Source organism: Stegostoma tigrinum, chromosome 7, assembly GCF_030684315.1.
Source record: "Stegostoma tigrinum isolate sSteTig4 chromosome 7, sSteTig4.hap1, whole genome shotgun sequence".
Taxonomy (NCBI): domain Eukaryota; kingdom Metazoa; phylum Chordata; class Chondrichthyes; order Orectolobiformes; family Stegostomatidae; genus Stegostoma; species Stegostoma tigrinum.
In genome coordinates this window covers 103,229,496-103,250,611 of record NC_081360.1, presented here as the reverse complement: position 1 = coordinate 103,250,611, position 21,116 = coordinate 103,229,496, and the positions used below count along the sequence as shown (strand labels likewise).

At 44.0% G+C, this 21,116-nt stretch overlaps 1 protein-coding gene across 5 annotated transcripts in view; it reads right to left on the bottom strand.

Moving 5' to 3' along the window:
• The window catches only part of usp37 (ubiquitin specific peptidase 37), a 55,038-nt gene that overhangs the window by 4,731 nt on the left and 29,191 nt on the right, over positions 1-21,116 (bottom strand). For 4 of the 5 annotated variants that reach the window (XM_059647582.1, XM_059647584.1, XM_059647585.1 and 1 more), the window contains 14 exons: positions 20,679-20,810; positions 19,950-20,073; positions 18,206-18,411; positions 17,340-17,457; positions 13,769-13,848; positions 12,133-12,297; positions 10,722-10,784; positions 9,837-9,978; positions 7,199-7,466; positions 6,600-6,757; positions 5,296-5,356; positions 3,074-3,189; positions 1,837-1,906; positions 523-661 (listed from right to left, as the gene is read on the bottom strand). In XM_059647582.1, coding sequence (XP_059503565.1) covers positions 523-661; positions 1,837-1,906; positions 3,074-3,189; positions 5,296-5,356; positions 6,600-6,757; positions 7,199-7,466; positions 9,837-9,978; positions 10,722-10,784; positions 12,133-12,297; positions 13,769-13,848; positions 17,340-17,457; positions 18,206-18,411; positions 19,950-20,073; positions 20,679-20,810 — 1,842 coding nt within the window. The remainder of the gene's footprint in view (positions 1-522; positions 662-1,836; positions 1,907-3,073; positions 3,190-5,295; positions 5,357-6,599; positions 6,758-7,198; positions 7,467-9,836; positions 9,979-10,721; positions 10,785-12,132; positions 12,298-13,768; positions 13,849-17,339; positions 17,458-18,205; positions 18,412-19,949; positions 20,074-20,678; positions 20,811-21,116) is intronic. The other variant, XM_059647583.1, reaches the window with a different exon arrangement.

Here is a 21,116-nt window from a genome sequence, read left to right as displayed (position 1 = left end):
ATAACAACGGCATGGAAGTCAAAGCAATTTATTAAAGCAACACATTCTTCAATAATTGACAGTGGAATACACCTCTGATTTCCTTTTACCCAAGCCAGAATATCCAACCACAGTGAGAAATCAGAGTTAACATTTCGAGTCAAGTGAACCTTCCTCACAGTGTTCTCAGGAAGGGTCACTCGACCAGCAACATTAACTTTGAATTCTCTCCACAGCTGCTGCCAGACCTGCTGAGCTTTTCCAGCAATTTCTATTTTTGTTCCTGATTTACAGCATCTGCAGTTCTTTCTGTTTTTATACTATCACGGTTCCTCCTTCGATCAGATAACTCTGCAGATCCTGTGGATTCAAGTCAGCGTTGACTTTCAAACTAAGCTAACCAAGGGGCCAAGTCACCAAGGAATAAAGTCCAACATTATGCTGTACAGCAAAAAAAAAGCAAAGGGCCATCAGCCAGATTTACAGGTGTAGAGTTGAGATCATGAGGATGAGACAAGGGGGTCAGACTCATCCAGTCCTTACTTGTGCATATAGAAAAAGATGTAGCCGCTCTTGTCTCGATCCGACTGCACAGTGCCCTCCATTGTCTTGGATACCTCCAGATCATTGTATGTCAACCACGTCTGCTTCTTTATATCATACACATCACTAATGTAGTGCCCTTCACAAAATAAAAAGTCGAGTAATCAACCTGCTATACAAGAAAGAAGCTGTTGACTATTTAGCCCCTCAAACCTGTCCCTCCATTCAATAACATCACAGCCCATACTTTAACTTCAATCCAAAGATCATTCCCATTCTCCAATCTCTCAACTGAGTGTCCAAGAATCTAACATTCTACTCTTGATATACGCATTCACTGGGTATCCATGGCAGACGAGAATTCCAAAGGTACCCAGCCCGTGTGGAGAAGCTACAGAGGGCAGTCAAGAGTCACTTAGATTGTTGTGGGCCTGGGGTCACACATAGGCTACACCAGGATGGCCACAGTCACTACTGATGAGACTGGAACATTAATGTTCCCAGAACTTTAGCGAGGGCCTCTGGTTTACTAGTCATATCTTCAGGCGGCACGGTGGCTCAGTGGTTAGCACTGCAGCCTCACAGCACCAGGGACACAAGTTCGAATCCAGCCTCGGGTAACTGTCTGTGTGGAGTTTGCACGTTCTCCCCGTGTCTGCGTGGGTTTCCTCTGGGTGCTCCAGTTTCCTCCCACAGTCCAAAGATGTGCAGGCTGGGTGGATTGGCCATGCTAAATTGTCCGTAGTGTTCAGGGGCGTGTGGGGTATAGGGGAATGGTCTGGGTGGGATGCTCCAAGGAGTGGTGTGGACTTGTTTGGCCAAAAGGGCCTGTTTCCACACTGTAGGGAATCTACTTTTACTCAAAGACGCTTCTACAGGGATCTGTAGCCTCCTCTACTTTTACAACTGACGCAAAATACATTAGTTACAAATCCACACCATCTTCAAATCTCAGGTTATATTTTGTTACACCAGAATTGGTTCAGGCATACCATTTAATCTGGTTGCAAATCAGATTTTTTCAGATACAAAGACAAAGGGCAACAGATGCACAGGGACTCCACTGTCCACCACATGGTCCCTTCCAAGACACTCACCATCCTGACATGGAAATATACCACTGTTGCTTCAGTGTCACTGGGTCTAAATCCTGGAACTCCTTCCCTTGCAACATAGTGGCTATACTTGCCAGCTGGACCGCGGTGGTTAAAGCACTGGAGTAACTAAGGATAGACAATAATTCCTGACCTAGCCAGTGATACCCATATCACATGAAAGAACAATTTGTTTTTAAAAAAAATATCTGGTACCTACCAGAAGAAGAGGAGCTGCCAATGTGGCTGACGACACTGATTAGCCGGTAAGAATGTGCAAGTTCACCTGTCTGCAAGAACAGAAACCCAGTCAGTAAAATGTGTCAACAGATACCAGTACAAACACCATGATAAGTCAATACAAAAAAAACCAAAGCCAACATGAGAAAAACATTTTAACAAGCGGTTAGATTGGGAATATGCTACCCAAGAATGTGAAGGTCGATTCAATTATGGCTTTCAAATGAAATGTGGATCATTATCTGAAGAGAAAAAAAATCTGTAGGGCTATGGGAGAGGGCAGGAGTGCCTCACTAATCCTGCAGAAAACCGTCATGGACACGATCTTCTCTCTGCTGTAAAACGTTCTATTCCAAAACACAATGCCTGTGAGTTTTAGCCACCGTCCGCAGCAACTCTGCCCAGACTGACTGCAAAATCCAGGTCTATAGAACATAGAAAAGTACAGCACAATACGGGCCCTTCGGCCCACGATGTTGTGCCGTGGAATAATCCTAATCCAAAAATAAAATAACTTAACCTACATTCCCCTCAATTCACGGCTGTCCATGTGCATGTCCAGCAGTCGCTTAAATGTCACTAATGACTCCGCTTCCACGACTACCACTGGTAAACTATTCCATGCGCTCACAACTCTCTGAGTGAAGAACCTCCCTCTGACGTCTCCTCTATACCTTCCTCCTAACACCTCAAAACTATGACCCCTCGTGGCAGTCAATCCTGCCCTGGGGAAATATCTCTGGCTATTGACTCTACCCATGCCTCTCATTACCTTGTACACCTCGATCAGGTCACCTCTCTTCCTCCATCTCTCCAGAGAGAAAAGTCCGAGCTCAGTCAACCTCTCCTAGTAAGACAAGCCCTCCAGTCCAGGCAACATCCTGGTAAACCTCCTTTGCACCCTCTCCAAAGCCTCCACATCTTTCCTATAATAGGGAGACCAGAACTGGACACAATATTCCAAATGTGGGTCTCACCAGGTCTATGCTGCAAGTTAGGCAGCTTGACAGAAACACAGCTTACTTCCCAATTCCACAGGCTCAGGGTGAATGGTGGGATCAGGTGAAGAAGAGGAGGACGATCTTGACTCTCACACCATTTGGCACTGCACCTTCCATGTCACTTGGGCAATGTTGAATTTTCTAAATGGAAAGATTTGCATCGCTGTTGGTCACAGCTCCCCAACTACACACTTCACATTTGCTCTCACACCTCACCTCTGCGTTTCGTTTTAATTCCTCAGCCTCAGCCTCGCTGTAATCCATGTCGAGGATTTCTTCGTTGCCAGAATCTTCATCCGAACCCATAAGATCACCGATGGAGTTATTGAACTCTGCAAAAGATTATTTATTATGATTATATTGGAAGAAAATTAAAACAAAGACATTACCATTGATCAAATCACAAGAATGCAGCAAGTCTCACAAAGTCCTTTTTCAGATAGATGCTTTCCGTTGGTCATCGATTATTGAATTCGATTCCTTCAGATGGAGGCACACAGTACAGAGAATAATATCACACATTAATTTGTTGCTTTTGCAGAGTAGGTAGAGGGGGGACAGGACAAAGAGCTTCTGATGAAACCAAAATACTGCAGATGCTGGAAACAAACAAAATGCTGGAGAACCTTCGTAAGTCTAGTAGTATCTGAAGAGAGAGAAACAAAGTGAACGTTTCAAATCCCACATGATTCTTTTTCAGAAGTACATTAACTGTTTCTCACTCCACAGATGCTGCCAGACCTACTGGCATTCTCCAGCATTTTCTGTTTTTTGGCTCTAATACTGACCCCAGGGCAACAGTACTGAAACATCACTATTCTCTCCTCTCTAGCTAATTCAGTACCTAATTTAGGAATACCTTTTAAATTATTAATAGACAACAGGCAAACAGTACTAGATGCCAGGCTTATGCAATAAGAGGCCTGCCCCATGTGTACTTCATCTCTCTTAATATACTGCCTGTCTTCGAGACATGCCTCAAAAGTAGGGAGCAGCTAATCTTTTGTCATGTTAACATGGCTCATATCATATACATAAAGCCCTGGGGAAGACTGATGCACAGAGAGGTCTGGATGTTCAGGTCCATTGTACCCTGAAGTTTACCAAAAAGGATGTGGGTGCTTTGGAGAGGATGTAGAGGAGGTTCACCTGGATGTTGCCTGGTATGGAGGGTGCTAGCTATGAAGAGGGGTTGAGTACATTAGGATTATTTACATAGACAGATGGAGGTTGAGGGGGGACCTGATTGAGGCCTACAAAACCATTAGGGGTATAGATAGGGATAGCAAGAAGCTTTCTCCACCACATCCCCCACCCCCAACAAGAGTGGGGGACTCAATTACTAGGGGCACAATTTCAAGGTGAGCGGGGAAAAGTTTAAGGGAGATATGCGTGGAAAGTTCTTTATGCAGAGGGTGGTAGGTGCCTGTAACACATTGGCAGCGGAGGTGGTAGAGGCGAGCACGATAGCATCATTTAAGATGTATCTACACAGATACATGAATGGGCAGAGAGCAGAGGGATACAGATCCTTGGAAAATAGGCGACAGGTTTAGATAGAGGATCTGGATTGGTGCAGGCTTGGAGGCCGACGGGCCTGTTCCTGTGCTGCAACTGACTTTGTTCTTGGTATAGCAACATAGTAGTATGGAATATAGGAAGAGTAGACCATGTGAACCTTCAAGCCTGCTCTGCTATTCAATATAATCATGGCTGATCATTCAACTTGGTACCCTGCTCCGACTTTCTCACAATAATTTCTAACTAACCTAACCTAATTTCTAATCACTCCAAAGATGTGCAGATTAGGTGGATTGGCTATGCTAAATTGCCTTGTCTTATCCAGGAATATGCAGACTGGGTTGGTTGGCCATGGTAAATGCAGGGTCGAGGAGGGACAGGGTGTGTGGGCTTGGTCTGAGTGGGGTGCTCTTTGGAGAATTTGTGCAGACTCGAAGGGCCAAACAGCCTCTTTCCGAACTGTAGGGATTCTGTGATTCTAACCTGGTCAGGGACGTTATTACACAGCTCTGGACTAGTTAGCACCTAGACCCAGGCCTCCTGGCTCAAAGATAGAAATACTACTGCTGCACAGGAGCCCTGATATAGTACAGTTCAATTCAGTTTGTGACACCCTTACATACCAGAAATGATGCCAATTGATGCCCCACCATAGCACAGACCCCACTAACAATTGTGTGAAAGGCAGAGGGAGTACTGCATTTTTGAAAGTTGTTTTTTGGGTGAAACCTTAAGCAAGGATTTAGATGTCAACAGAAAGGATCCCATGAATTTATCTAAAGATAGCATTTCTCCCACTGTTTCATTGTTGACTGCTTGCAAACCTGAGATAAAATTGGCCAACATTCCCACACAGCAGCAAATACAATCGAAAATAATAACAATGAAACAATTACTGAATGACAGCGATGCCTTACCCTGGATACTCAGCTCTGTTGCTCTCTTCAAGTCATCATCTTCTTTCATCTCTCGTGCTTCCTGGCAAATGACACAGAGAATTTGTTGAAAAGTGGCTCTGAATTAATGATAAAAATACCATTCACAATGGTTTCCACATGCACTGTTATCAAGTGACACAAGGTAGGCAAATGAAGAAAAAGGCAGATTTAGACAGTTTAGGAGAGTGGTCCAGGAAATGGCTGATGAAATTTAATGTGAGCAACTGTGAGGTTTTGCACTTTGGAAAAAAGAATACAGGCATGGACTGTTTTCTAAATGGTGAGAAAATTCGCACAGCAGAAGTACAAAGGGATCTGGGAGTGTTGGTCCAGGATTCTCTAAAGACTAACTTGCAGGTAGAGTCCGTAATTAAGAAAGCGAATGTAATGTTGTTGTTTATCACAAGAGGGTTGGAATATAAAAGCAGCGATGTGCTTCTGAGGCTTTATAAAGCTCTAGTTAGGCCCCATTTAGAATACTGTGTCCAATTTTGGGCCCCACACCCCAGGAAGGACATACTAGCCCTGGAGCATGTCCAGTGGAGAGTCACACGAATGATCCCTGGAAAGGTAGGTTTAACGTATGATGAATGGCTAAGGATCCTGGGATTGTACTCATTAGAGTTTAGAAGGTTGAGGGGAGATCTAATAGAAACTTACAAGATAATGTACAGTTTAGAAGGGGTGGACGCTAGGAAGTTGTTTCCATTAGGCGGGGAGACTAGGACCCGTGGGCACAGCCTTAAAATTAGAGGGGGTAAATTTAAAACTGAAATGAGGAGACATTTCTTTAGCTAGAGAACGGTGGGCTTGTGGAATTCATTGCCACGGATTGCAGTGGAGGCCGGGACGTTGGATGCCTTCAAGGCAGAGATTGACAAATTCTTGATCTCAGAAGGAATTAAGGGCTACAGGGAGAGTGCAGGGAAGTGGAGTTGAAATGCCCATCAGCCATGATTTAAATGGCAGAGTGGACTTGATGGGCCAAATGGCCTTATTTCCACTCCTATATGTAAGGTCTTATGGTAAGGCAGACTGGGTTTAAAGGTTTAAGGCTTAGGGTCCATTCCAGAACTTGAGTATATGATATTCCCAGGTGCTGGTGCTGTTCTCTTCAGAATAGCCAAAGAACACAGCTGCCCGTTAAGTGGAAGCTTAAAAATTCCAATGGAAGCCTCATAAGACTGGCTTTATGGCAAAAAAAAATCCAAAACCACCTCTGATCAAAAGCAATGCTACCCACCCTTCCAGCACCCACAAAGCCAGACCTTCCAAGTGCTGACCTGTTCCTGGAGACTTTGGGCCAGTGCTTGCTGCAGCTCTTGTTCTTCCCGCTCCCTGTCTAGGTCATATTGCTGCATCCAGTCCATCTCACACTGGGAGCCTTCTGGAGTTTTATTCTCCTTGTTCTCATCAAAGTCTTTCATGACTTCGGCAGGCTCTATTTAAACACACAAGTTTAAGATGTTAAAGGGCTCAACTGAATTGAAAGCAAAACTATTTTTGCTGGCTGGGGAGCCAAGGGCTCCGGCATAAAACCTCAAATCCTCATCTTTCAAGTGATCAGTATGTATGATACTAGAAACATTACCCAAAATGGTAAGTGATGCTGAATCAATTATTCATTTTAAACTGGAGGTTGATAAATGTCTGTTAAAAGGTTATTATTGTGATGTTACAGCATACAAGGCTAAGGGCTAAGCACTGAAAGATGAGATTAGAATAGTTAGGTGGCTTTTTCTGACTGGTGTGGACACAATAGTCTGTACTGTCGATTCCTCTGACTATGTTACAGGACTCAATCAAAAATCATCCACTATCGCACCTGTCCATGTGACCAAGCAGCACCATCCCACCCCAACTTGTGCCCTGCCCTATTTACCCATTTCCACAGGGGCCCTGTGCACATCTGGTTCTGGTGACTCATGTTGTTCCAGCAATTCCTGAGCCTCGTCGTCTCCGAAGCCAGTGTCCGGACTGCTGCTCGGTTTCTCCGGCTCCTCCTCCCTGCCCAGCGAGAAGTGGGTTTCCCGCTTGCTGATCTCCAACACAGCTGCCAGGAGCTCATCCTCATTCATGCTGTCAAACGAGGAGTCCACTGCAGTGGCCGGGGCAGGGCGATTCCACTCCCGCTTGCTCGCTTTCAGTGCCTTGGAGGGGTCGGGGGAGAGGCACGGCAAACGAGGCACAAAGAGAGACAAAAAGAGGGAGCAATCAATGTCGTGCAGGACACAATATCATCCAGGTCTAATATTCAGCTCATATAAAGCACCTCTAATATAAAGACTATTCCACAATGCTTCATTAGAGTATCAGTACAGGATGTCAAACCACAATAGTAATTTTTTTAAGAAAAAGTGTTTCACAGGTTGTGGACATTGTGAACAAGGCCAGAAACGATCACCTATCTCTAATTATCCTGGAGAATGAGGTGGTCGGCTTCTTTCCTTAGAGTGCCACTGCCCACATTATGTAGGTACACCAGTGCTATTAGGGAGCAAATTGTAGGATTTTGAAAACTATGGTAGCATTGTATTTACTGACCTCCCCAGAACCATCCTGGAGGTTACCACCAACCAGGAACTGAACTGAAACAGCCACATAAATACTGTGAGTACAAGGCCAGGTCAGAGGCTGGGAACGCTGCAACAACTAACTCACTTCTTGGTTCCTCAAAGTCTGATCACTATCTATAAGGCACAAGTCAGAAGTTTCAAGGAACACTTCCCATTTGTCTGGTAGACAACATCTTCAACAACAATCAAGAAGCTTCCAGGACAAAGCAGTCTGTTTGATGGGCATCCATCCATTACCTTCAGCATTTAATGAATAATGATTAAAGAGTATATCAACTAAAAGACGCACTCCAGGAAATCACTAACCTTCCTTAGTCAGCACCTTCTAAATTTGTGACCTATACCACCTGGAAGGACAAGGTTCAATAATATCCTTTAGGGAAGGAAACTGCCACCCTAACCTGGTCTGGCCTACATGCAGCTCCAGGCATAGTGATAGAACATAGAACAATACAGCGCAGAACAGGCCCTTCGGCCCTCGATGTTGCGCCAACCTGTGAACTAGACTAAGCCCATCCCCCTACACTATCCCATCATCATCATCCATATGCTTATCCAAGGACTGTTTAAATGCCCCTAATGTGGCTGAGTTAACTACATTGGCAGGCAGAACGTTCCACGCCCTTACCACTCTCTGAGTAAAGAACCTGCCTGTGACACCTGTCTTAAATCTATCACCCCTCAATTTGCAGCTATGCCCCCTCGTATAAGCCAACGTCATCATCCTCGGAAAAAGACTCTCACTGTCCATCCTATCTAATCCTCTGAACATCTTGTTTGTCTCTATTAAATCTCCTCTTAGCCTTCTTCTCTCCAATGCGAACAGACTCAAGTCCCTCAGCCTTTCCTCATAAGACCTTCGCTCCAGACCAGGCAACATCCTAGTAAATCTCCTCTGCACCTTTTCCAATGCTTCCACATCCTTCCTGTAATGGGGCGATTAGAACTGTACGCAATACTCCAAGTGAGGCTGCACTAGCGTTTTGTACAGTTGCAGTGTGACATCATGGCTCCGGAACGCAATCCCTCTACCAATAAAACCTAACACACTGTACTCCTCCTTAACAGCACCATCAACCTGGGTGGCAACTTTCAGGGATCTATTTACATGGTCACCAAGATCCCTCTGCACATCCACACTACCAAGAATCTTTCTATTGACCCAGTATGATGTAGGTGACTCTTAACTGCCCTCTGGACAATTAGGGATGGGCAATAAATGCTGGCACAACTAGCGACACCCGTATCTTGTGGATGAATTTAGAAAAAGTAACTTGCAATCAATGAATTCCACAGAGAGATGAATTTGAGATTCTCCATAGGTGTTGTAAGGGTTATCATATAATTTAAAACCAGTTTAAATTTTCCAATTTGAAGTACAAAAATAGTTAGGAAAAACTGCTTCCTTGCTTGTTCAGTAATTTCCCAAAATGGAAAATGCTGGGAACATCATCAGGAGACAGAAAAAAACGCACTGACATTTCAGCAGTAGACACTTGGTGAGATCTGATGTGAATACTACACTGACAGAAGAACTATTGGCACTGCTCAGCTATTGGTAACTCACAACGCAGTCACAAGTCTTAAGCCCCATTTCATAGCTGCAGCAAAAACTCCCAAAGCTGTGGTGAAGGAGCCGCCAGAGGATGCTGTTCTGTCAACAGTGCTAACTTTAGGATGCAACATTGAACTGAGTCTTTAATAGCAATTACAATCCATCATACGAGCAGGGCTGTTCTTTGTTGGTATGACATGCTTACCAAACTATTAATTTTGAGGCAACTAATGTTTTACAGATGGCAACAGTTACAGCAATTCAAAAGTATTTCTTTGCCTGTACACTTTGGGATGATTTGAATGGTGCCATTATGAATGGGAGTTCTTTTTTTGCTCAGGGACAGAGAGGTAAGTTACATGATATCCTCAGCTCTCAGCCAGACTTACCATCTGCATTTCCTCCTGTTCCTGCTGTGTCTCACGCTGGGCCTGCTCATTCAACTGCCTGCTGATCACCATTGCCCGCTTCAGCTGCTCCTCCTCGCTGTCAGAGTCCGGGATCACGATTGCAGACTTGAAACAGTACTTCCTGTGGATGAACACTTGGAATGAGGCAGCTAGAAGCACTCAGCCACAACATGAGGAGACAGGAACCCATCTTGTGTTTGTTCACCAACGTCCTGATGAAGGGTTTCAGCCTGAAACGTTGACTTCCCTGCTCTTTGGATGTTGTCTGACCTGCTGTACTTTGCCAGCTCCAGGTCTGTTAACTCTGAAATACTCATTGCTTACGGTGGATTCCCTCTCCTACTGTCCTGCAAGATCAAACTCTGACTGGAACATTGCTACGCCCACTAATATTCCCCAGCCAGATAATCTTGCAGTGCCTGTAAGCAGTTTAATCAGCACGGAGAGAGAGTCAAAAACCAAGCATGCTGCAGGGATGAGAACATAAAACCCTGAATAAAATTCCTCTCTGACCTGGAGAAGCATCAAGCACAATTTACAAACACCAAGGTAAAGTTTCAATCTCTGCCAAAACTCTCTGCCCCCAGAACATCCAAGAAATGCTCCTGTTATTTTGGTTTTGAGCCCACATCCACATCCTCTCAAATCCTGTGCTAACTCTCTCAGAACTCAACTGTTCCATTCATCTTCTGACCCAAACCGGAGGTCTCTGTCCTATGTTACGTAACGTTTTTTTTCACCCAAGTCTCACATTCCTCTGGGTCCGACACTTCACATCCCATTTGTTCCTACTGGGTTTCTCACTTTTCTGCACACTATAAACCGTGGGTTACACTACACTGAGACCAGACTGTGAGTACTCACCTTCCCAGTGTGGATGTGGAAGTTGTAGAGTTCACTGACTGCGAAGTTTTGAGTGGCCGTGATCTGCAAAATTCAAAACAGAGATGATGATGACGTTACACAAGATCCTAAGAAATAGGAGCAGGAGTAGGCCATCTGGTCCATCGAGCCCGCTCCACCATTCAATCGGATCAAGGCTGATCTTTTCGTGGGTTCAGATCCACTTACTCACCCACTTATCATAACCCTTTACTGTTCAAAAATCTATCTCCGCCTTAAAAACATTCAATGAGGGATGGAGCCATATCAGAGACTGCACATTAGCCCAAGCAGCAAACTGTCACTTCCTTCCCAAATAATTGGCAAGTATTACTAAAACCTTGAACATGAAATGTAAAGAACTTTTTGTCTGATAACGCTATCGTGACACACCTTGGGTAATGTTGCACTATTAAAGGCAACTTGTATTGCAGCTATTTAACTGGTGGAAAATTACGGTTGAAACTGATCCTGCCTACTGGCTGTGGAAACGCTATGTTAGAGACTTGCTATTCCCAAATCCGAACCTAACCCCTGAAATCAGGCAACAAACTAACCTACACCACCTGTGCACAGGCAGTTAAAGAGAAGCAGAATGAAGAGCAAAGTGATCAGGAAGAATGCAATATTTTGTGCTGCGATAAACAGTGGTGACACATTGCAACATGAGGTAATTCATAGCTGCTTTTAAGGAAGAACATCTTGCATTTCTATAGCACCTTTCACTTCCTCAAATGGCCTAAAGCACTTTGTGTAATCACTGCTGTGATACAGGGGACAAAGCAGCTAATCTGTAGACAGCAAACTCCCATGTCATGAAAGAAGAGCAGGGGTGTTCTCTCTATTGTCCTCCCTAGCATTTATCCCTCAGCCAGAGCTACTAAGATCAATTTGTCATACCTGTGACTACTTAACCTTAATAACTCCGGGTAAGGAATGAATGATTGGCACGGGCAGGACAAAGAAAGAACACCTCTGCTCTTCTTCCATAGCCTCCACAGGATCCCTCGGGTCCATTGCAGTGCAGTCAAGGCCTGGAAATAATGGCTCATCTAAAAATACAAGAACTTAAGGACTACAACATCATCAATATTGCTTTTCCATTCAGTCGTGTGCGCATCTCTTGAAAGACAGACTTAAATCAAAACTCTTCTGTGACAGAATCAAAAATGATATCCACTGAGTCACAGCTGAATGAAATAAACTTAACTTTCTTTTGTGGGTACAGAGTATTAGCTGGATGCACTGGGGTCGCCCAATCTATTCCAGAACAGCACTGCAGGATGTACAAGACATATGCACACTACATCAGCATCGCTATTCAAGTCACATTCATGCAGCTATGCACCCGTCTCTTCATTGTAACAGCCCTCCTCATCTTGCCCTCACTTACGTTGCAGATTGTGTGTTCCAACCCAGGGAAAGGGGCTGTCTTGTGGTCTCTGTGCAGTGAGCTGCCAGGGTCAGGTACTTTGGAATGATCACCTGCTGACCGAGCTTGTTATTCACAGACAGCTGCACGTTAAAACTGTACCGTTTCAAATGGAGTATCAGTACCCTGTAGGAAGAAGTCAGGCAGAAATTACTGCAAAGCAGTTTCTGTAGTACACACGAACAGAAGTTTAAACAACCTGATGTCAAACTCACTCTCAGGGCAGTTAAAGCACAGGATTAGCCACAGAATAAAGCTCTCTCTATGCTTTTAAACTGAAAGTAAAGCTTCCTCTGTACTGTTTCCAAACACTCCCAGGAGTGGTACAGCATGGGGTTGGATACAAAACTTCCTCTACTCTTATAAACTGAGAGTTTGTTTGTAATACATATAGATGAATTGGTTGAAAAATGTAGGTGGGCTGATTAGTAAGTTTGCAGACAATACAAAAATTGGACTTGTGGATATTAAGGAAGGCTGTCAAAGGATACAGCAAGCTATAGACTAGTTGGAAAGCTGGGCAGAGAATTGGCAGGTCGAGTTTAATCCAGACAAGTGAGGTGATACATTTTGACTCTTAACTGTACACTGAGCAGTTACAGACGGGCAATAAAATGCTTGACTAGCCAGCAATACTCACATCCTGCGAACGAATTTAAAAAAGCGCCATGTTAAATTTTGACTCATTCACCAAATCTATTCTTATCATAGATCACAGAATCCCTACAGTGTACAAACAGGCCTGTCAGCCCCTCAAGTCCGCACCGAACCTCTCAGCATCCCACCCAGACCCATCCCCTTGTAACCACCCAATCTAGACATCCTGAATACTACTGGCAATTTAGCATGGCCAATCCACCTAGCCTGCACATCTTTGTACTGTGGAGGAAACCCGAGCACCTGGAGGAAACCCATGCAGACATGGGGAGAATGTGTAAACTCCACACAGACAGTCGCCAGAGTGTGGAATCGAACCCAGGTGCCTGGGTGTGAGGCAGCAGTGCTAACCACTGAGTCATCATACCATGTTTTGAGTTTTTAAGTGTCCTGTAATTAGCTCATTCGTAATAGACTAACAACAAGATAGATGTTAAACTAATTGGCCTATAGTTTCCCACTTTCTGCCTCCCTGCCCTTTTGAACATTAGCATTTTCCAATCAACTGGAAGCCTTCTCGCCAATCCAATAATTTGCTCAGTACTTTTTCCCCGAATGATAATGATCGTTCTAAGTCCTTTCTTCTCTCTAACTTCTGCATCGCATCACTAATGGAATAGTACTAGTGTCTGCCACTGTGAAAACATTGATTATAAAATAAAATATTGATTTAGCAATTCTGCCATTTCTGTATTCCCCACTATGAATACCCCAGCCTCATCCTCCAATGGACCGATATTCACTTTAGCTACTGCTTAACTGCTGTACCTCAGGCCTTTCCCTTGTAGATCTACCCCATTCAGACAGAGTAGAGATTGCTCCCAAATTTATTTGGTTTGGCCTGTGGAGATGGGAGCATTCATCTTCAATTCTGTACCTATCTCTGGGGGCATAGGGCCCAAAGAGAGTGTGGAACGCTGTCCCACACTCAGTTACTGACCTGGGCAGCCTGCTGAACTTGTGAGTCACAATTGCACTTTTGCCATTGCACTTTTCACAGGAATATTCAATTTCTTCAGCCTGAGGCAAAGGAGACAAAGTCATTAGCAACATTAAATTGACCAGTTAATATATCTAAGAGTACACATACACAGCCAGATATGAATGGACAGACTCCTCACATCAGGTGATGTATGTTTCGAAGCAGTGTAACTACTGTAATGTACAGCATGGCAGATCATTTTGAGCATAGCAAGCTCCCAGACAGTGAAATGATAATAACTAGATAATTGTTTTTGGTGATGTTGGTTCAGGCTCGCTTCAATGTTATTGTGAGGGACCAGAGTGTAGCCTTTAAAGTAGAAAGAGAGACAGATCTAAGTGACTGGCTGAGAAAGTAAAGGCACAAGATTTCATGCTCTTAAAAGGAACAGACTTTATTAGACAACATTAGAACAGTAACAATATCGAGAATACATATACAACTTATTTTCAACACCCAGAATTAAAATGTGGTAAATTCAGTCATAGACTGCAATCAAACAGCCCACATCAAAAAGCAGATGTGATCAAAAAACCCCACTGATTTCTCAGCAACACCTCACAGACGTTAATGACACAGCAAAGTCAACAAATTTCTTTAAACTTCACAAGGCATTATAATTCTTCACTTTTGTCAATCTGATCTTGAAACTCTCTCTCAATGCCACTCTATAATGAAATGCCTCAATGATTGCTCTTGTTCTGGTCCTGTCTTAGGGCTACACTTCCCTGGATTCAAACTTCACTCTAGTTACTCATAAGTGTAACACTAACTCTTCACCTAAATAAATGCTGGAAATTTAAACTAAAAACAGAAACTACTAGAGAAACTCAGGAGGTCTGGCAGCAACTGAGAGAGAAGGCAGAGCTAATGTTTTGAGCCTGGGAAGTCTTTGTAACAGAAAGGAGTTGAAAAATGGTGGTTTTAATGGCGTTGCTAGGTTGGGGGTAGCGAATAGAAAAGATGGTGAGGTTGCCCAGAGCAGAGGACAAAGGAAGTGCTAATGGTGGTAAAGAAGAAACAGAGATGCAAGATTGCTGTAAAATGATACATGTGGAAACAAGAAAATGGGTGTGCTTTGCTAACAGCAAAGTCAATAAGATATGGCAAAGAGCAGGGCGTTGTTTGAAGTCAAAATGGGGGGGTACAGAGGTCATGCTCTGATGTTGAACTCCATGTTGGGTCCTAGAAACTATAAAGTGCCTAAGTGGAAAATGGAACCAATGAAGCTCAAAGTAAAGTTGAGGAACAACATTCCATTTTCCAGTTAAGCTCTGTATCGCTTGTAGGACGCATCACTGATATCAACCTCAGAGCTGGAACTCTGTCCACCATTTTAGATTCGTTCCCTAACCTGGCCATATCTTGTTGGTGTTGCTCTTAGCAGCGTGACTCCTTTCTCTCCTCTTCAGACTTACCATTTACATTTGTCATTTTATCTCCATTGCTGCTTTACCCCACATTTTACTCCACCCTTAACATCTTAACTCGCTACTCTTTTTCTCCCTCTGTAAACAGCATAAAAACAAAAAATTTCAGCCCCTTTTAGTTCTAATGAAGAGTCATATCAAACTTGAAACATTAACTGTGTTTCTCTCTCCACACAGATGCTGCCAGTCCTGCTAGGTTTCTACAGCATTCTCTGTCTTTATTCCAGCTCTTCAGCAACAATCAGCTTCACCAAACCATTCTTGCCACAAGGTCACCCCCAGTCCCAAGTTCTAAATATGGGTGGTTACATTCAATAACTGTTCGAGAGCTTTACAATTCCCGTTCTCTCAGCCTCACTGAAACATTAGCACATATAGGCTTCTACCAAGCCTCTCATGGTTTCGCCCAACAAGCCAGTGATTTTCCTACTTTCTCAGCTCCCCAGGACTTCCAGTTAAGACACCAACACTTAGCTGCTAACTAACTCCTAGAACCTCCTCCTGAATTCTCTCTCAACAGCAATCCAACTGCTCTTCATTTCACACGGAGGCTCCCATGTGAAATTTGTGCATTTCAGCTGCCTTCCCATAGCACAGCTAAAAGCACTCTTAACACGAGTCTGCTCCGTCTCATTCTCAAACTCTGTCTAACATTTGAACGCTTCAGTGAGCTTTTGAAAATCTCACAACAAAACCTCTCCCATTCTGCTGAACAGAACTGAAGAGTGCCATCGAGCAACATTTGAAACTCTTGTTCTGTAAACGTTACTGGTTTATAGATTGCTGGCTTACTCTGTATGATACATGGGTGTACATAGAGGAGTCCATCACACAAATCAGCAGCGAGAGATCTTTACAACCACATGGCAGATGAGTCAGGCTTTGGTTTTAACATCTCAATGGAATTCTGGCTCTCTGCCAATGTAGCAGTCCCCCAGTACTTGGGTGGGAGCGCCATCTTGGTTTATGAATTAAGGCATCTAAAGCAGGGATTTGAACCCATGACCTTCTAAGTGAGATATGAAAGAGATCCACCAACACTACGACTCCACCTCCAGCTCTCTCATTCATTTTTTTTTTACATAAATGATCTGGAGGAAGGTGTAGGTGGCCTGATCAGCAAGTTTGCAGATGACACTAAAATTGGTGGAGTTGCAGATGGTGAAGGGGACTGTTGGAGAATGCAGCAGAATATAGAATAGATTGGAGAGTTGGGTGGAGAAATGGCAGGTGGAGTTCAATCCAGGGAAATGAGAGACGGTACATTTTGGAAGATCCAATTCAAGAGCGAACTATAGAGTAAATGGAAAAGCCCTGGGGAAAATTGTTGCAGAGAGATCTGGGTGTTCAGATCCATTGTACCCTACAGGTGACAACACAGGTTGATAGAGTAGTCAGGATGGTATACGGCATGCTTTCATTTACTGAACGGAGTATTGAGTACAAGAGTTGGCAGGTCATGTTACAGTTGTATAGGACTTTAATTCGACCACATTTCGAATATTGAGTACAGTTCTGGTCACCACATTACCAAAAGGATGTGGATGCTTTGGAGAGGGTGCAGAGGAGGTTCACCAGGATGTTGCCTGGTATGGAGGGTGCTAGCTATTAAGAGAGGTTGAGTAGATTAGGATTATCTACATTAGAAAGACGGAGATTGAGGGGGGACCTGATTGAGGGCTACAAAATCATGAGGGGTATAGACAGGGTGGCTAGCAAGAAGCTTTTCCCCAGAGTGGGGTCTCAATTACGAGGGGTCATGAGTTCAAAGTGAGAGGAGGAAAGTTTAAGGGAGATATGCGTGGAAAGTTCTTTTTGCAGAGGGTGGTGGGTGCCTGGAACATGTTGCCAGCGGAGGTGGTAGAGGAGGACACAATAGCACCATTTAAGATGTATCTAGACAGATACATGAATGGGCAGGGAGCAGGGGAATACAGATCCTTGGAAAACAGGCAACAGGTTTAGATAGAGAATCTCGATCAGCGCAGGCTTGCAGTGCCGAAGGGCCTGTTCCTGTGCTGTAACTCTCTTTGTTCTTTTGCTGTACAAGTACATGACTCCTATACAAAACTATAGAGAGTAAAGAATGAACTACACACCCTGAAGAAGAGATCGAGAGAATCCTGGATAGACCTCGGTGGTAGAAGTTTCTTACGCCGTGGGAGATCGATGGAAAGATCGTTGAATTGTTCTCGTTTTGTAACACTTTCACAACACCTGTAAGGTGATCAAAATTCCATGTTACCCAAGTGAAATAAGAATATGTTTTGCCAGCCCCTTTCACAGGCTACAATACAAACACACTGGTCAAAGACAGAATAGATTATATCATCACAGCCACTACAGAACAGTCCTGCATAGTGATACAGTCCCCAGACACAAACCAACTTGCACACATTACTCCGGCTGTCGAGGAATTAGTGCAGTAAGCAGAAACATACTGTTTTTTTCAAAAGGTCCCTGTCACTGCCCCTTTCACCCCCAAAAAAACATGTGACCCAGTAGACAGGATTAGATCACACTGCTCAGGTCCTTCTGTATCGCAATATTTCAGCCGCAGCACTTAGATTAGACAGGATCTTCCTGGGCATTGTATCGGATGATGTTGCCCCTTCACCCCTAAGATGATCGCGTCAGAACAAGATTCTTGGAAGTGTGGGAATTCTTTTCTCCCCCCTGTACAAATAAACAAGACGAACACCACCGGAGTGGGATACACTTCTGCTGTACTGTAGGTACAGAATGACACAGCCCAGGGTGTGGGAAGCCGGCCTGGCTGATAGTTCCTCTCCCTGGCTCTGGGACACTGAGGAAATCAGCTGATTCTACATGGACTGATAATCTTCACCGTTGTCGCTTGACTGAAAGAATTGGCAAATGCTGCAGAAAATGCAGGTTTGCCTCTTGGCATGAAGCAGCCGCTCATGGTTTACAGACCTGCCTGCCAGTCTCACCGCTGACGTACGTTTTACAACCGATGGTGTGCAGAACCTCGAATTCCACATTGGAGACAATAGGGCAGGTGAAGACCCTGGCAGCTATGGCCTCATGACAACCCCGTGCAGCTGGAGAGTCCTCGCCTGCCATCGGCTCATTCTTCCATGTCTTGTTTAACTTCTCCATGTCTTCCTTCAATTGGTCCAGGCACTGGCTCAGGAACTCATGGGCATCCTTGTTTGGGATGAACGACAGAAAATGAGAAATTGAGAAACAGTCTGTGAGAACAAAGGAGAGAAATCAGACCTTTCACTTCTATTACTGTATTTCTGTGATTGCTTCCCATTTCAGTTTACAGCGCTCAAGACTCACTAACCCACCTATACACAGAGCACAGCTCCCTCTCATGGCAAAGAAGCAAGACCGCAGGATCCCTATGATACAACACATTCAATGACACTTATATTTACTTGACTTTTAAGGAAGAGGATACACCAGCAGCTCAAAAATCTCTGATCTGCAGCTGGTCCTAAGGCTGCTTACTTCCTCCATTTGCCGTACAACCAACCATTCTAGCTGCATTTCATCTTACTTACTCCACTGTTTCAAGTTCTCAACTCACTTTCGCCTTTTTCTTCCTTTGTTTTAGATATATTTGTAGGGAAGGACCAAGATCCATCTTCAAAATCTAGGCTGAATGAAGTGGTAACAGCACTGATGCCTTTAAGATGAAGTGTTAAACTGAGGCGCTCTCTTACCCCTCATGAGTATGTAAAAGATCCCAGAGCATTTTTTCCAAAGGACAGCAGATTTCATCCTGGCTCCTTAGCCAACATTTATTCTTCAACAAATGTAATTTATAAAAATCTGATCATTATCTCACTGCTGTTTGTAGGAGTTGTCATGTATAAATTGGCCACCGGTAGTTGCTGTTGGCCTGCTAATGCCAGAATACGATAAGTTGATGAGGAATTACCACAAATTGATCTTTAATAAAAGAGCCTTCAATAGACCTGAAGCAATTAAAACCTCCAGTGTAGAAGAGTGAGGTTGTAGACTTACTCGCCAAGCCGGTGTGTTCGATTGCAGATGTTTTGTCACCCTGCTAGGTTACATCGTCACTGCACCTCTGCTGAAGTGTTGGTGTTCTGTCCCACTTGTTATTCACCTGCCTCAGTTTGCTGGGGTGGTCGGAATGCATGCCAACTGAAACTTCATCAGGAAACACATTGAACCGGACCCCGTGGAAGTGATGCCAACCATCCCAGCAAAGCCAGACATATAAATAACAAGCGAGACAGAACACCAACGCTTCACCAGAGGAGCAGTGACGATGTTACCTAGCAGGGTGACAAAACGTCTGCAATCAAACAGACTGGCTCAGTGAACAAGTCTACAACCTCATCCACAGCCCAAGCTACAAGTCTTCTCTAAAACTTTAAGTGTAGGAGAGTTTTGGTAACAAGGTAGAAACTCACCTTCTCCTTCCAAGCACAGCACATCACGACCCAGTTTAGTATGCATGCATATTGTAATCTCAAAATGATGTCACCCTCCTCTCATCCAGTTCTTACTAAATTATTCTTGCCTGAATTTATTTACAAACCAAAGTTACTGTCACAGAAAGCTCACCTCACTTCAATCTTTGCTGCTCCTCTATTTATTCTCCATGACACTCCCCACGTGGGTTATCACCAGCAAACTGCAGTGCTACAGCTTGAAAAGTCACCACTGTCCACCCACCCATCAGTCCTGACAGTCAAGACCCTTACGTTCTGCACGTATCCAGAGAATCTTTCAGCAGTGGTAGAGATGGCATTCTTCACTCTCTTCAGCAGCTCTTTCTTCACCTCTGGGCTGCAATTATCCTTCTTGATCAGGAGATGGGCAAACCGTCTGCAAGTAGTCAATACAAGAGGATGAGAGGTGATCCTTCCGCACCTACACTTGGTCTCCCAAAGAATTAGATAAAACAAGGAAGCACTTCTAAGAAAGCTCCCTGCCTATAATGAACTACTACCAGAGAATATACAATTAGCTTGGGCACGAAGGAGAGAAAGTTACAAAAAAAAACTATCAGCTGCATGCAAATCACAATCTTGGAGGCAACAATCCACATCAGCAAAAAGCCATTTCCTCAGCCTCCAACAGACAGGGCCCTCTAACCACTGCTGCACAACCCCTCCCTTCCCACCTATCAAATAGGCTTGACTAGCATCCTTACCTTACCAATTAGTGTTCCCACTTACTGCTTTCCTTCACCCAATCAGAGAGAGTGGGGTCACTCATCTTAACTCCCAACCATCCCTCACTTCAAGTACATAGGTCCCTATTAAACATAGACTGTACATTACTTGGAATCAGTGCTACACCCTGGCCCAGTGACCTGTGTTTATTTTATTGATACTTGTACATGCAAAAGAAAACTTGGTGAAATAAAATGAACTAGCATAGATTGTCGAGACTTTGCAAAGCTTTAATTTTTCTCACAAAATACTTACTTGAGCAAAGCATTTGCTGGAATTTTCTTCCACGGGATGCCTTGCTTCAGCAGGTCAGTTGCCAAAGATTGAATTGAAAACAAAGACTGCAGAATGGCATTCATATAGCAGGTATTGCCAAGGTTGGAAAACCTACAGTCCAGAGGAAACAGATCCCATTAAAAGGGCCATGAGAGAAAGCTAAACAATAGCAGGATGCAGGAGGCATTGACACAATTCAGTCCAATAGGGAGTGTGAATAAATAGAGGGCACAAACATAAAATGAAACTGAGTATTGAATCCTAAACGGTACTGTGGGAAGAATATGGAAGTGTTAGAGGGTGCAGTAATGATTTACGTGAATAATTCCAAGGATGAGGGACTTCAGTTAGATGTACTGATTGGAGAAATTGTGCAGTGGTATAAAAGGAGAAGATAGGGGAATGTTGCCAAACGGA